The sequence below is a fragment of the Nycticebus coucang genome, chromosome 19, assembly GCF_027406575.1.
Source record: "Nycticebus coucang isolate mNycCou1 chromosome 19, mNycCou1.pri, whole genome shotgun sequence".
Taxonomy (NCBI): Eukaryota; Metazoa; Chordata; class Mammalia; order Primates; family Lorisidae; genus Nycticebus; species Nycticebus coucang.
Window position 1 is genome coordinate 45,824,270 of NC_069798.1, and position 17,041 is coordinate 45,841,310.

Consider the following 17,041-nt stretch of genomic DNA (forward strand, 5'->3'; position numbering starts at 1 on the left):
TTTAGAACTGTAATTACTGTCTTAATTACATTGACCAGGATACCACTGGGTGCCCTTCCCCATGCTCAGCTCCAAGGATAACGAAAGAGGACCTAGCAGGGTGCCTGTGGACAGGCCCAGGGTCGACACTGGAAGAGCTGACCCACAGTAACAGAGCTCTCTGTAAATACACTGCCCTCCCATTCTGTGCGAAGACTGACGAGAAAGGAACCAGCCAAGGTCCAAGGAGAACACACATACAAACACGGTTCATGCTGGCAAATGGCTCTGAAGTAACACCTCACCATTCACTGTGGGCTAAGCTGCACATGTTAACCTAACAGGAAGTGGGTCTGTATATACGGGGCTATGCTGCCCACAGTGCGACTGAGCTGAGGATACACCTTCTCGCTTGATGTCATGGAGTTTCTCCCATGGACCAGGCTGACAGTGAGGCTGGGAAGGGCAGGGCCTGAGCCCTGTTCTCTCCTGTGTATCTGCTCAGGCCCACACACCCAAGGGTCCACAGCTTGGACATGTGCAGGGCTGGGTTGGACCTATAAGCTTCGAGGCAGCAGAGGCTCTGCTTGGGTCTCTTGGCCTGCCAGGGGCATCTCTTGCTCAGTGAGGAGGAGGAGTTAGGAAGCACAAGAGAGCGACTTGGCCTTCATAGCTGGGGACAAGCCTGCACTTCAGCAAGGTCAGAGCTTGAGGGGTGCCTTCTGCAGCCCAGAAACCAGAGTACACATGCCTCATTTCTTATGCTGGAAGAAACCAGAGAAGGGTAATCTGGTCTGCAAAGCCACTGTTTTTCCAAATGGGGATGTCTCTGAAGGCCCCACCTCTCTACCCCAATACTCAACAGCCTGAGCGCCACACTCTTTTTACCCCAGGTACTCTGAGCAACCTCCTACCATTCACATCTGCTTCCTCTAACCTCTAGAATTTACTGGCTAATCATGTATCATCACCTTTCGAGAACATTTCTCCAAGAGTCATATACGGATATAGCTGAAAGCAATCTTAGCAATCCATTCCAAGACACTCCTTTTCCTTCAGATGACGGTAAAACTGATTTAGAATGCTGAAGCGACTTGTTCAAGGTCACAATGAAAATACCATAGACGGCACAATCTGGGTCTCCCAAGGCAGGGCCTCTGACTACACTATGGCCCCTCTTATAATACTGTCCCCGCTTCCTGCTGCTCATACACACAGCTCCTCATACTGAGTTTCCAAAGATGCTTGCTAATATGCTCCTCTGCCTGCAGGATGATGTTCGGGTTTGCACGTCACCCAGTCTCCATGTGAGATCCCCTACAATCATGGCTGTCATTACACTAGGTGATTAATCCTGGGGAGTGGGCCCATGCTACACGCTCCCTCGTTATCCTCACGCTGACCACTCTCTCCAGAGCAGTTAAAGAATGAATGAATTCAGGGGAAAGATAATAGGGCATTCCTAAAAGCCTTGCAAGGGAGACTCCCAGAATCCACATTTCTCCCCAGACCTACCAAAAAGGTTTATTAAATCCTCATTGAGAGCTTGTCAGAGCAGCCCGCAGGCTGCCCCTCCAAGAAGGTGGCCCATAAATGCCTGACACTCCCTGCCGACAAGCTTCACCCTGCTTCTCTCCTTCATGTTCTCTTCTAAAGCATGCTTAGCACTTGTTCTGCCAAGTCTCAGGTCATTCGGCATAATCATGCAGAATATGGGTGTCCAGAAGACGTGGCCCATTCGGAATAGGGCAAAACAAAAAGGAGGGAATACAGGGTCTGTAGGCCAGTCTGGAAGCACTGGTCCCTACTCAGTGTCCAGAAAGGGTAACAGTGACACTGCCCAAACAGATAGGATCCGTGCTTTAGACTATGGGATGAGGCTTGTGTACGCCTTATCAGGTGAGCCATTACTGCCAGGTTTCCCATCACAATGGGCTTTTCCAGCCAGTTTCCATGTAGCCATCTGCACAAACTCACATAGTTCCTGTCACAACCAGGAACTGTACTAGAAACACAGCAGATAGGACCCTTGCCATTTATGTGTTCAGGCTGGTCAAATGATAAACCCTTGATTACAACATGAGGGTGGAAGGGAGGAGGTCCATGTAGGATGGGGTAGCCAGCTCCATCTGGGAGGCTGGGGACAGGCTTCACAGTTGGGAAGTATTTCAGAGCTCGGTTTGGAAGGAGAGAACTTGGTCAGACGGGTACAAGAGGAAAAAGGCTTTCGGGCAGAGGAAGTAGCACATATTTGTCACTGCTTGACCCAGGCAAGTCACTGTTCCTTGACTGATTCCACAAATGCCTGGCAGGTTTACTCTGTGCGTCAGGCTCAGTGATCATAGTTAAGGGGGAGGTGTCAACACAAGACACTGTCCTCTGCAAGATAAGATACACCTCTCGAGCATGGGACATAGTGGATAAGCCCTAGGAGTGACACAAAGTGCTATAGGCAGGTGCTGGGTCAGGGAAAGCAGGAGGGAAAAGTGGGCTCTCAGCTGGTCTCTGCACAGTGGACAGGCTCCACACCAGTGCAGAGAAGAGGCAGCCGCTCCCGGGGAGGCAGCCCTGGGCAGTGGCCTTTGGTCCCATCAGCTGGATGAAGCATGGTAGGGATGGAAGCTGTCTGACTTGTGTCCCTGCCAGAGAGCTTTCTGTTCAAGAAGCATAGGTTTTGTTAGCAGCCTTGAAAAAATACAGGGACAGGAGCGGAAGAGTGAAACTATGACCCCAAAGGCAAAAGCAGCCACCAGATAAACCAGGCTGCTGGCAGGCCTTGACCGCACACCAAAGGCTAGCTTCCAGGGCCAATAAAGACAAAGAACCCCAGCGCTCCACTGAGATCAGCTGACCCTGAACACAGGCTCTCACCTGAGAATAGACAGATATTAAAATGTGAACACTGATAGATGGGCCAAAGTAAAAGCCTCAAAGAGTCCAGCTGATCAACCACAGCCCTTCACTAACCAGACTGTCTCCCTGTTACTCTGTTTAAAAAAAAAAGAATTGTTTTTTAAAGGCAAGGAGGCAAGAGGGCCTGTATTTGGGCTACCCTTTTTAGAAGGCACCCTTAAAGAAACATATACATTTAGTCTAACATTCTGTACTGTCTCCAGCTACAGATGTGAGTAGCTAAGATGATGCTTAGGTGACTGTGGCACACAAAATACAACTGTAAACCCTGATCGTTGGCAACCGAGTTATTTCAGATGAATAGAGTTTCCTAGCAAAAGAACATATCAAAATTCAAAAAAAAATTTTTTTTGAGACAGAGTCTCACTGTCACCCATGCTAGAGTGACAGCTTAGCTGTCAGCTTAGCTCATAGCAATCTCGAATTCCTAGGCTCAAGAGATCCTCCTGCCTCAGCCTCCCGAGTAGCTGGGACTATAGGCGCCCAGCATGACCCCTGGCTGATTTTTCTAGCCCTTTCTTGCCCTTAAATTTTTGATATAATTCTTTTCATTATCTTCTTAAAGTGAAAAGTTTTGATGACTTAACCCTTTATTGAGGTATTATCATACTCAGCTGTAATCTCTGAATTCTTCAGCACTGTTAAAACATTTAAAGCATTGCCCCTTACAATCCCCCTGCGCCCCCCAAAATCCAAACAGCTCTGCTTTTAAAGTTCTACAGTCACAACTGTCAGGTAGGATTTCAGGTTATTTCAATTCAAATATACAGGGCCACGTGCAGTGGCTAATAACTATAATCCTAGCATTCTGGAAAGCCAAGGCAGGTGGATTGCTTAAGCTCAGGAGCTCCAGACCAGCCTGAACAAGAACCAGAACCTGTCCTACTAAAAGTAGAAAAAATAAGTTGGGGATTGTGGCAGGCGCCTGTAGTCCCAGCTTCTCAGAAGGCTGAGGTGAGAGGATCGCTTGAGCCCAAGAGTTTGACTTTGCTGCGAGCTTTGATGACTCCACTGCACTCAACCCCAGGGCAACACAGTGAGACTGTCTCAAAACAAACTAAAACATACTGCCTTACACTTAAAACAAGCATCAAGGGAGGGCCCGAGTCTGTTAGTGCAAGGGGTAAGATGCAAGCAGCACGGCTTTCCTCTCCAGAGCTCCCCCAGGTATATCAGCACAGGCAGGCAGCTGAGCCTGAGCCCCAGGAACGGGAGAAGCCAGAGATTTTGGCTTGCAGTGTGCTGGGATGTGAAACTGAAAAGAAAGTACTGTAGGTATTTTTCTTTTCCTATCACAGAGACAGGAAAACAGATGAACATCTCAGAGACATCCCCTCGATTCTCAGGGCCTTCTGGTGGTGCCGTCCAGCTCACCTTGATAAGATGCTCCAGGACAGACCTGCAGATGGCCTTCTTGTCTGAGTTGGCCAGGTCTCTCTTTTTGACCAGCACCCGATACCGGTTGAAGAAGTCATGGTAGGCCCACCTGCAGGGAAAGCAAAGGTGAGTCAGGTGACATCTGGCCACACATGAGCTAAGGGTGACCTCAGATAGCGCTCTGATACTGGGGCATGAAATGGTTCTCAGAGCAGCAAAAACACAGCCCCAGAGAAGTTTTGTCCTCCCCAATGTCTCCAAGAATTTCAGTGTGTGGTTGATTTCGGGAGCTGCAGCTGGGGATTCAGGGGCTGTGAACGTGGGGAACGTGGCCCCTCTGTAGCTGGAGCAGCAGGCCCTCCCTGGAGGGCAGCTTTGCTTCCAGCTGCTGGTCTTCTTCCTACAGAATACTGCTCGCTGCAAACATTTCCAAAAGCAGAAAAGTATACACCAGCAAATAACAAGTGACCATAACTCGGTCCCAGAGCAGTGATTTTTCAGCTGGTGTACCATGAGAATTAACGATATTTAAAAGTTATTTTCAAAAGAAGTTCAAAGCAGAGTTAAAAAAAATATATATATATACACATACATATATATATTTTTTTTTTTACTCTTTTTTTGGATCAACATAATTTAAGTGTTTTGTGAGACAAAATAAGGTTGGAAAACACTGCCCTGGAGAGAGAACACTGTTCATATTTTAATGCAGCTTAGAAGAAACCATTTTTCTCCCCAAAGAAATTTTCTCTGATCCTTGGAGCAACGCAGACCCACTGCAACTCACGTAGCTGAGGAGTCTGTGCGGTATCATCACCCCTAGGTGTGAGTGCTATTTTGGTGTGTTCTGGAGAGGAGCTTTAGGACAGCTCTAAGTGTATCCCTTGGCCTCTGAGAGGACATGTAGTGAGACAAGGGCAGTCTTTCCAACAAGCAAATTCGCTACTTTCTAGGTGGGGGCATCTGCCCCTTTCTCATTAAAGCTGCCTCATTTCATACATATGCGCATTCTGACGCTTTTACCTCAAATTTTAGGAGATGTTCACAACTGCACACAGTTAAGCGTGATTCAGCATAACCCCTCCTGTCAGGAGACTTTGAAATTTCAGTCCAAGTGCCCCTCTGAACATCAATCCAGCCCAACCCACATGTTTTGTGTCCTTGGCAGAGGAGGACAGTCCTGGCTGTCATCTTTGGAAGGCATCAGGAGGGCTACCTGCGTTCAGGGCTGCATATGCTGTCTGCCACTGTTGGTCATTTACCGTGTTGGGACTGTGATCTCCTCCTCCGCGTCACCAGCGGCCACGCTGAGGGACTGCCCAAATAGTCAGGTACACTTGCTCGCTCTGAGGCAGCAAGGAAGAGGGAGTGGGTGGTGCCCTTCTCCTGGAGCACACCTGCCTTTAAAGGGGGTCCATTGGAAAGGTTTTCCACAGAAACGAGTGCTGGGGAGTGCTAGGTGGCAGCGGGATAGACCGCCCGACAGGCAGGGTCAGGGCTGCTCTTCTGAGCCCCAGGAGCTCACAACATTGTAGTCTGTGGGTCCTGGGGGGCCTTTCTCTTCCCAGCACCCCGAGATGAAAAGGAACACACACCATGCTCCTTGCCTTTCGCCCTCCCTTATGTTCCTTCGTGAACACTTTTCTTGGTCTGGTGGCAGACTTCAGACGTAGCGATGGGTCTTTAATTTAAGAGCCAATAAATAAAATGGCATTGTTCCCCCCCCCCCACCTTTCTTTTCTTCTATGTGGAATGGCTGATTAGAGGTTGCTCTTTACCTTTTTTAAAATAAGTTTTGAGATGTAAGTCATGGACTGTAGATTTACCCCTTTACAGTGTACAACTCAATAGTTTTCAGTATATTCACAAAGTTGTGCAACCATATGCACATCCCAAAAGGAAACCCCACTCCCAGCAGCAGTCGCACCCTGCCCTTCCTCCTCACAGACCCTGGCAGCCACTTGGTTTCTATGCTCCTTTCCCTTTCAGTTGGCCCTGTCACATGTCATGGTGCAGGGAACCAGAACCCATGCCCTTCTCACAGGCTCATGGTATACGTGGATTCCTGTCAGAAGGTGGCCAGAGGGCACTTAGAGTCCCAAGGCCTCTGTTTTACTATAAAACACAGGTGTTTCCTTGGAAAAGGCAGACAATGGTTTCTTAGTCATGACACCTAAAGCACAGCCAAAGAAAAAAATAAAGCCTCTTCAAAATTAAAAGCTATGTGCTTTAAGGAACACCAGCAAGAAAGTGAAAAGATAGCTCACAAAATCAAAGAAAATATTTACAAGTCATATGTCTGACCTGGTAAGGTTCTCATACCCTGAATAGCAATAAAAAGTAACCCTTGGCCAGGCATGTGGACAATACAGTAAGACTTCATTTCTACAAAAATTTAAAAATTAGCCAGGTGCAGTGTTGTGTCTATAATCACAGCTACTCAGGAGGCTGAGGAAGGAGGACTGCTTGAGCCCAGGAGTTGAAGGCTGCAATGAGCTTTGATTGTGCCACAGCACTCTAGCCTGGGCAACATAGTACAACCCTGTCTGTACAAAGAGAAAAACTAGCCAGGCACGCTGGAACACACCTATAGTCCTAGCCACTTGGGAAGCAGAGGCAAGGGCATTGCTTGAGCCCAGGTGTTTGAAATAACAGTGAGCTATGATGGCTCCTTTGAATACCAGCCAGGGTGACAGAGGCACCCTGTCTCAAACAAACAAACAAAAAACAATAAAAAATTGGCAGAGGAGAACAAGATCAACAGAATTTCTCCAAAGAAGATAGACAAATGGCCAAGCACATGACAATATGCTCAATATCATCAACTATCAGGAAAATCCAAGTCACATCACAATGAGATATATCTTCACATCTATAATAAAAAGAATGGACAGTTACGAGTATTAGCGAGAATATGTAGAAATGGGAACACTCATACACTTCTGGGAGAACGTAGAATGGCGCAGCCACTGGGGAAACAGTATGGAAGTTCCTCAAAAGGGGAAGAGTACTCTATCACCCAGCAATTCAAAGGTATGTCCACACAAAAACATCTACACACACATTTATGGTAGCATTATTCTTCCTGGCCAAAAAGAAGCAACAACCCAAATGTCCATCACTGATGAATGGATTAAATGAAATATGGCTCACCCACACAATAAAACTATACTCAGCAATCTAATGGAATAAAGTACTGATAAACACTGCAGGTGAATAAACCTTGAAAACAGTACTAAGGAAGAAAGAAAAAGGTCATATATTACATGATTCTATTTACGTGAAAAATCCAGCATAGGGAGACCTATAGAAATAGAAAGTTAGTGCTTGCCAAGGGCTGGGAGGAGGGGCAAAGAAGTGACTGTTAGTGGCTACAGAGTTTCCTTATGGGTGATAAAAACATTCTGAAACTGAACAGTTGTGATAGTTGTACAAATCTGAACATTGTCAAATCACTGAATTGTATACTTATAAGGGTCAGTTTTATAGATTATATCTCAAATTTTAAAAAGTCAATATGATAAAAAAGAGGCCTGCGGGTGGCGTTCATAAAGTAATACATAAATATAGGGTTTGTCATTATTCCAGTGCAATACTCACGAAGGGGTTCCTAGTGCCAAACTTGCAGGATACTCTCTCTACCGCTCACACCATTGCAGAAGCTCCATGTTGCCTTCCTCCTTCCTTCCACCTGCACCCTGAGCCTCCTACGGGAGCACAGGCTCAGCCCCAGCAGTGGCCCCAGATCTGAAGCTTGCTAACCTTTGCTGTAAAGGAAGGGAAGCAATTTCTCCCTGTTGGCTCTGAGCTGGAGCTGAGACACAAAATGAAGACAGAGGAAAATCCAGTCTATCCCTAACTTGCCTGGACATCACCAAGCAGCTTGTGATTGATCCAGTGGCCAATATGTGCCTTCCAGGGTAATGGTTTTAAGGCAGGATTTGAGTTTAAGTCACCTGGGTAAACCTTGCCAGAACACAGATGTTCAGGGCTCTGTCTCAGTGCTGACTTAATAGGTGGGGCCTTGAGACTACTGTACAAGTCCTCACAACCAAGATGTGCTGCTCTGTGTGAGAGCCACCCAGCAAGACTCCAGTCCAAAGAAATGAGGCCAGATCTCCTGCAAAAGAGCTAGAACCAAAGGCTTTAAGATCCCACGATAAAGAATCGTATCACCCCAAAATAAGTGCTGTATTATTCTTTCCCTGTGGGAAAGCAAGCAAAGTCACTATGTGTGTTTTGGGTTCAATAGCGATTAAATAGGTGGGTGAAGCAGGCACTCTCTAAGTTCCATCATTCTTCAATCTTATGCTTTTTATTCCACATAGGGTTGGGGGGATAGAAGTAGTAGTGGGAATCTTTCCAGAAAGCACCAGCCTTTTAATGAAGCATAGGTGAGGTGGTGTAAAGGTGAACTGAATTGCAGAGTTGTTTGTGCAAACACTGCATATTTGAGTGGTTCCCCCGACCTTTTTTGGTGAAGCAGCATTTGCTTCACAATTCCCCTAGGACTCAAAACTCCTTTGAACTCTCAGAGAGGGAGACGGATGACTGCACAGGCACAAGACCCAGGAACCCGTGGACGAGCTTCTCTTCCCAGACAGCACATTTATCACAGTGCTTTATGCACATTACAATAAGCATATTTCTCAGCCGCTGCACAGCATTTCAAATTGAATGACACATTTGTATTTTTAATCAGCCTCACAGACAGCCATATTCTTGAGGATAAAAATGCAGACCCCAAAGCCTGAGGGCAGGGCAGGGAGCGTCATATCACAGGTGGCCTGCAATTCTGCATCCCTCCTCTGGACTTTGGTGGCACTGGGCATGCAGTGACTTTGCAAGAGATAGGAGTTCTCCTTCAGGGCCTCAGTAGGCCAGATGCAGAAAGTCTGCCTGAAAACCCTCTGCTTGGGCTCTTAGGATCTGCCCTGGACTATCTCTGGCTGGGCTCTGTGATCCTGGAATACGCATTCTCTTTCCCTCTGGCCACTGATACATGAGAAATGTAGAAAGGTGGCATAAATTGGAAACAGCTGAGCAAGGTTGCGCAGTTACTTGACAAGCCAATACAAGAGGAACTGCTACTGTGTTGTTTTCAGCAGCCAAAAAAGTGAATTTTTGTGGTCCCCTAATCTTCCCAGGTCCCACTGGTCCCATGAAGGTCTCCCAAAGTTAGGTCAATAATTGCTCATTCAACTCTACGCTCGGAGGCTAGTGCACGTTATACTTGTGCTAACACTTTCAATAGCTAGTACTTTCCTGGGAACGTAGCCCATAAAACCTCACTTGTGTTGTCTCCAGATATAGCACACACACCAATCCCCAGGATTAAGCAGTTAGGTAGAATTCTTATTTTAATCAGTGAGGTCACTCCCAAAGAGTCCGTGGTTGGCAGGTACAGGAGATGGAGCAATTGGGTTGGGTCAGAAGATGACCAGTGTGGTGGCTTCATCCTACAGCCCTGCCCCCTCACCGTTCATCCTCCAAATAAACGCCACTCAAGGTGCTGGGGCTTGGTGGGGGTGAGAGGATGTCAAGGGGGTGGAATCTCTGTGAAACAGTCCAGATGATGCAACTTTATCCCAATATAGCACTCACAAAAGTGCCACAAAACTGCAGCATCTCTTTCCAAAAGTTAATGCTCCACCAAATGGCAGTTTGGAGAGGAGAATCCTCTTTCTAACCTGTCAATGAAATCTGCTAAGGCAGGAAACACAGGAGGACATGAAGGCAGAGTTCTGGATCTAAACCACATGTGTAAATCGCTGCATTAGGAAATACCACTTGTGATTCCAGAAATACCGTCTTCCCTCTCCTCCCCACACTTCCACAATGCCTATAATTACAAATACAAAAGGTCAACATGCACTTGTAACTATCTGCTTGGAAGAAGTCTGACTCAATTAGGATGGCAGGGAAAGACATCAGCCATTCCACGAGAGGCCAGGGAGCTCTGGGCATCTCAACTCTGCCGGCAGCTCTAAATTACAACCAGGTGGAATGAACAGTAGGAGAATCGCTTTCCATATGGGTCTAAAGACTTGGAGGGAATGCACTCTCTCAGCTGCCAAAACAGAGGTTGCCCAGCTGAGGCAAAAAGCGTGACTGGTCTCCCAGCATGCTACAAGTGGGCACCTGCTGGAGAAGCCCTCTCTAGCTTCATCACGTGGCCCCTTGCTGGCAGTGCCCTGCCGCAGCCTCCCCACCAACCTAATCCTTCCTCACCCTTCAAGGCCCAGCTCAAGTGTCACCTCTCTAAAGCCCCAGTTCCATCCACACTGACACTACAAGGGAGCCTCTGGTCTTATGAGGTCCCATTTCAAGCTAGTCAAAATGGGACTTTTGAGCTCCTGCTGGGCAGGGGCCTTGATTTCCATCTTTACCTTCTAGCAACCAGCACAGGTTGGATGCCTGATGCAAGATGACAGGACTCCCAGGAGAGGAGGACCCATGAAGGCAGGAAACTGTACTCACTGGAAAAGCAGATCATCTTGTACAGCAAGGCCAGCAGGAATGGAGGCAGCACCCACTGCCACCCTGACTTCACAGTTAGGCTGTGAGCAAGCTTGGCCAGTGAATCAGGTAACAGACCTCCCTCCGCCTAAGTGTGGTCCACAGTTAACCACATCAGACCCAGGGACTTCTAGCCTTTCCTTGACGTCTTCCAAGGAGACATCATTGAAGTGACAACCTTATGCCAGTAACTTGTGCTACTATGAAACAATTCATTCTATTAGAAAGTTATTGGTGAAGTAGGTGGCTCCTTACATACTGATGTGGGCCCCCAAGGTTCTACCTCCCTCAGCATACCTCACAGTCACCTGCTTCCCTGTTTCTTCTCCCCTGGCTTGATGTGGTCCCGATGTTCATGCCTCGCCCTTGATGAGCCCTGTCAGCACCAGTTGTATGTTATGGACGAGGATGAACTCCTGGGTCTCCCTGCTCACCTCCAGGTCTCTGCACTGCACAGTACAGGTAGGACCTGCCATCCCTATGTTCTTGCACTGAGATCCTAGCAGTTTAACATGGGACATTTAGGCTCTAGTTCTGATAGATTTATTTACATAACTTTTAAACTGAACTTTTCAATTGCCTGGAGGGTTCTGGGAAATTCAGACCCATGCATGGTGACCATGCATGTTGGGATTTCGCAAAAACAAAACTAGAAATTTAGAGTATAGAAACTTGGGGTATAGCTTCCCCCATGGGGGCAGCTTCTTGCTCTTATTTGGATGAGTAATAAATATTTTATTAAAGGTTGAAGTGCCCAGCACTGTGTTGAGGACTTTAGACATATCACCTCATTCCTCACAACCAGTAGTGAGTATGAGATCAGGAAACCCAGGCTCACAGATTACTTGCTTAAAGTCACCCAACAAAGAAGTATGGGACCCAACACCTAAATACAGGCCTAACTGCAAAGCCCAAGGATTTAACCACCCAGATCTTTTGGTGAGGGGGGCTGAGGGGGGCCGGGGGGAGAGGGAGGGAATCTCAGGTCTAGTCCAGCCTCCCCTCCCATAAACCTTCATCAGATAAGCCTCCTCTGATAAATTTTGCAGTGGTAACAGGACAAGGACAAGAACAAGAACAGGAGAATGCCTGGTGACACCACCAGGGCAGAGGAGGAAGGGTGGGTCTAGGTCTGACTTGAGCACTCATCAGCTGGGGGCCTTGAGCTGGTCCCTCCTATGTTCTTGGGAAAGTATATTTTACTTCCTGACTTGCCACCATTCCCTGTAGATAGCCCTGAAATCTGGTCATGCCATCATGTCCTTTCTCCTACAAATTACCCCTTTTCTATTTTCTACCCAAAGTTATTTTATTAAAACATCAGTATTTTGGTCACGACCCACTGAACTGGTTTCCTGACCCACTAAAGGGCTGCAGTACAGAGTTGTGAGAAACTTGTTTTTGGTAGGTGAGCCCTCTCCTGGGAGCCCAGCAGATACAAGAGCCAGGAACAGGAGTGGAGCTGGCTGTCCATGGGAGACAATTTGAAAACAAGTAGCTCCGGGGGTCCTTAAAGTCCTTTTCTAGTTCTTAACAGAGGGAAGATTTGTCTGATCTGAAGTCTAGGCTTGTGGCTGGTGCTGAAAAACAGTGAGACACCTGTGATTTGAACTGAGAACTGAAAACTGAACTACTGTGCCTGTGGCCTGAGCCTGATTCCCTCAGTTAGAAGTGCTGTGCCAGATACTGCAGGGCAGCCTGGGAAGAGGATGCCAGAGCCTTCAGCCAAGGACAGCTTAGTCCACCTCATTAATAGGAAGTTGTTATAGGTATCTACATAAGGGGGGCCCCAGGATACTCTCTGTCCTTTTAACTAAGCAGGGAGAGATATGGTTCAAAGGAAATGATTAACAGCCTTCAACTTGGCTAACACAATTGTCCTGAGCAATGCTGGAACCTGCTGGGTTTTGAAAAGCTGCCTGATTGTTGCAGTTTACTGACAGTTCTTGAACTTTCTAGGTCAAATGCACATTCCTAATTCCATCAGCAACTTCCTTCCCAGGCCTAACATTTGGGAATTGGTTATGGTTAAGTTGTTTGTGGGTAATTAACCACCATATATGAAATGGTTTCTTCCCTGCAGTATGAAAGTGCCAGATGGAAAGAAGACATATACCACTGTGCCTCATCCCCACTTCTGGCTCCTGCCACCTCTTGACATGCAAGGGACTTCTGAGGACGGAAGGTCCTTGTGGATTACACCACAGGCTCTCGGCTGCTACACTGAAGCTCAACTCCAATTAATGGCAGAAGATGCTTAGCCTCTGTGACACTAGTATTCAGTGTGATTTCACGAGAGTTAGGGGTTGTCACCCACACTCTACCCCTATTTCAAACAAGTGTCCAGAGGGCACCCACAGCCTTGGCATGGTTTCAGCAAACTCTGGAGTGCCTTCGTGGCTATCTGCAAATCACAGCACAATAGTTTTTAAATGCAAAGAGAATAGATTTTCCATGGTAGATTCAATTCTGTATTCAAAGTTAATGGGGTCTATGGTTAACAAATAAATGGACAAGCCAAATGCGATACATACAATGGAGGACTAACCCAGCCTTAACAAGGACTGCCGTCCTGACACCTGCTGCGACCTGGAGACACCCTGAGGATATAGCTGAAATAAGCCAGTCACAAAAGGACAAATACTGTATGGTTCCTTACACAAGTCCCTGGAGTCCACACCCATGCCAACATCTGTAGTTTTAGAATTTTGTTATATGACCAACTCTTAGTGGAGTTAGATGGGATCTCAAACTGGTTTTGACTTGTAGTTCTCTGACAATTAAAGATAATGAGCACTTTTTTCATGTGTCGTAGGCCATTTGCCTGTCTTCACAATTATAGCCCAGGATGAAGGGGTGGGGGGAGGCCGGGTGGAAGGAGGGTAATCAGCAGGAACTCACCTATGGTACGTATTGTATTGCAAGGGTACATGTCAACTCTATTAAGAGTATAAGTGTCTTAACACAATAATTAAGTAGAGGTGAAGGCTATGTTAACCAGTTTGATGTAAGCATTCCAAATTGTATATAAAATCAGCACATTGTACCCCACAAATGTACCCCATAATGGACATAATTATGATTTAATAAAAAAATTAAGAGAAAAAAAAAAAGACCAAGTCCCTGGAGTCCTCATATTCATGGAGAAACTAGAACGGTGACTGCCAGGGGCTGAGGAAGGAGGAGTGGGGAGTTAGTGTCAACTGGGACATTGTTTTGCCCAGTGAGGAGAGATCTGGGGATGGATGGTGGCGATGGCTGCAAAAAAATGCAAATGTACTTAACCCCTAAAATGTACTCGTGAAAATGGTTAAGATGGTATCATGTGTATGTTGTCACAATACAAAATGGGGAGGTAAGGGGAAAAAGGTGGTTACTATTGATTCTGTATGTTTTAGGCAAAGTAAAATTCTTATTTCCATCCACATCCTGCCTGGGGCCTTGGTGGTGGGGAACTTCTCTGGAGGACCTGTCACGGCTAACAGCACCCAAGAGGGCTCCCTGGGGAGTCGTGCTCTGGCGGCTCTTCCTGGGACAGCGTGGCAGTGGGCACCTTACCTGGACGGGTAGCCAGCTGCGCTGATGCGAATCGTCTCCAGCACCCCGCAGGCTCTAAGCTGCTGCACCGCTCTCTTTGGGTCAAAGCTGCCAAACAATAAGACAAGTGATGAGTGGCTGTGGCTGCAACACAGAACCCAACAGGAGGGAAACGAGCCCTGGCCCCGCAGCACCTGAAGCTTCTGTACTCTCGGGCTCAACGTCAGGGGTAAAAGACAGGGTAAAAGGGTAAAAGACAGGGTAAAAGACACTGGCGGGTGGGCCCGAGCCATCTCAGCGTCTGTAGTCCTTCGCACATTCTCATCTTCACCCGGGATATGGTTCCCTGCTTACGTGAATCCCTCTCACCTTCCTTCCTCAGGCCAGAGCCTACCCTCATTTACACCCTGATGGGCATGTGTCTTAACTCAATGTCCAATGTATATGCACTTGGCATTATTATTTGAATCAGGCATTAAAGTGGTGAGTTTCAGGCCAGGAAGACTTCGGTTTGAATCATGACATGGCTGCTTACCAGCTACGTAATTTAGAGCAAGTCTCAATCTTCTTGGGCCTCAGTATAAATAGGAGTAACAGTAGGTCGTATTTTACACGGTTAGCATGAAGCTTAAACGTTAACAGCACATGAAAGCACCAAGAACAGCAGTGGTGCAACAGAAGGCTCACGTGCTGTTAGCTACGGTCAGGACAGCCGCTCAGCTAGGATCACACAGAACCTTATCTTCCTGTCTCTACAGACATGTGCACTGTTTTTACCCACTCACTCCCTACAACACTAAGCCCAGTACTGAAAACCCGATATTTATTCAAACGTGTATGTTGAGCCTGACACTGAAGGAAAGGACATTATGGGAGCTTTGAGTATTCCCTCTGAGGCTCAGGAGGGGAGCGAGGGTACAGAAGTACAACGCCAGGCAGCGTGTAATAAATCTGGGGTACACTGGACGAAAGCAGAGGGCAAGACATCGGAGCCAGCTGGGCTGAACCAGGAGTCTTCCTGGAGAAAGAACTAGGCGACCTGGAATGAACCACCATTTGCCATTTGATGACCTCCCTGCTCCATGGACAGGCCTGAGGAACAAGTGCTCCCTTTCCTTCCAACCATACTGCAGCTCAACCACAGCCAAGGGCAAGACTTCTTTTGCTCCCTGAGTGCCTGGTGCTGTGCTGAGGACTTTAGATACATTATCCCATTCCTTGTAACCACCTGTGACGTGGAGGACAGGAGCAAGGACCCTCCAGGCTCACAGCCATGGACCTGGGAGACTGCAGTGGCTTCAGTGCAAACTTGAGCCAGGCAGTTGGGCAGCTTGTCTGTCCTGCAGGGTAAAGGTAGATGTAGGCTTCATCAGCTCCAGGACCTGCGACAGCCTAAAAGGCAATCTCTCACCAAGCTATCTGACACTCCCCTGTCAATCACCCTTGTCCCAGTAGCTGGGAGCCCACCAGGTATAAGAGCCCACCTAGGATCCTGCATTTCTTTTTTTTTTTGTGGTTTTTGGCTAAGGCTGGGTTTGAACCCACCACCTCCAGCATATGGGACTGGCACCCTATCCCTTTGAGCCATAGGCGCTGCTGGATCCTGCATTTCTTCAGAAAGGTCTCGAGAATGGAAGAAAAAGTACCCAATATACTCACCCCTACTATGAAACTAATTTAGGGCCTTCACATGAAAGCTATAACCCAGTTACAATCTAAGAATAGGGGGAAGGGGGAAAGAGTGGGGGGGGGGGAAGGGGGAAAGGGTTGGGAGGGAAGGGAGAAGTGGGTAGAGGGAGGGGAATTGAAAGGATCACACCTGCGGTGCATCTTACAAGGGTATATGTGAGGCTTGGTAAATGCAGAATGTAAATGTCTTAGCAAAGTAACTAAGAAAATGCCAGGAGGGCTATGTCAACATGTGATGAAAATGTGTCAAATGGTCTATGAACCAAGTGTATGGTGCCCCATGATCATATTGAGGTACACAGCTATGATTTAATAAAAAAAAAAGAAAGATCAGGTCTGTGGTCTGCTGCCCTCAGAGTCACCTCTCTCTGTTCAAGACTCCCAGTGTGTCCTCCCATCTCTCTGAATGACCTGTGTGACCCCTACCCCACACACTCTCATGCCGAGTGCTGCCTGGGCTAAAGACCCAGAAGTACAAACACATAGTACTTAGCAAATGGCACGCCAGGCATGCCCAGGCTTAGCAGGCACCTAGCACAGGGAAGCAGGGGCACCTTTCAAATGACCGATGACTAGGAGCTGCCACTTCACCCCGGGGCACATACTGCGCCACTCGTCAGCCCTGGGCCTCAGGGTCCCAGAGAAGCTCCTCTAGGCCTGTATTCACTACTACTTCCTCTCCCCACCTCCCACCCAAGCCCTTCCTGATCCAGACACCCAGCTCCTCCCAAGTCTTCCCAACTACTCCAGACCCAAGGACATGGCCTCAGGCTGCCCTGGCACTGACACGGGAGGCACAGCAAAACACTGAATTTTACACAGTCTTGAACCAAAGGGCTACTTTAGGAATTTCATTACATCTTTTTAACTACAAAGATCCTTAGTGTAAGCGTCTCATAGGACAGGATGACACATATGTCCCTGGTGGCTCAATGGCTGCTGCCCCCTCACTACACTACCCCTAAGTCTTTCATAGGAAGCAGCAGTCCAGACTCAGAGGAAGGCCTTCAACACATGTGGCAGTGAC

General features: G+C 47.6%; 1 protein-coding gene across 2 annotated transcripts in view; it reads right to left on the reverse strand.

Annotated features, from left to right (window-relative positions):
• The window catches only part of MYO5B (myosin VB), a 341,703-nt gene that overhangs the window by 63,906 nt on the left and 260,756 nt on the right, over positions 1 to 17,041 (reverse strand). For both annotated transcript variants that reach the window (XM_053571966.1, XM_053571965.1), the window contains exons 17-18: positions 14,347 to 14,433; positions 4,267 to 4,378 (exon numbers count right to left, since the gene is read on the reverse strand). In XM_053571966.1, coding sequence (XP_053427941.1) covers positions 4,267 to 4,378; positions 14,347 to 14,433 — 199 coding nt within the window. The remainder of the gene's footprint in view (positions 1 to 4,266; positions 4,379 to 14,346; positions 14,434 to 17,041) is intronic.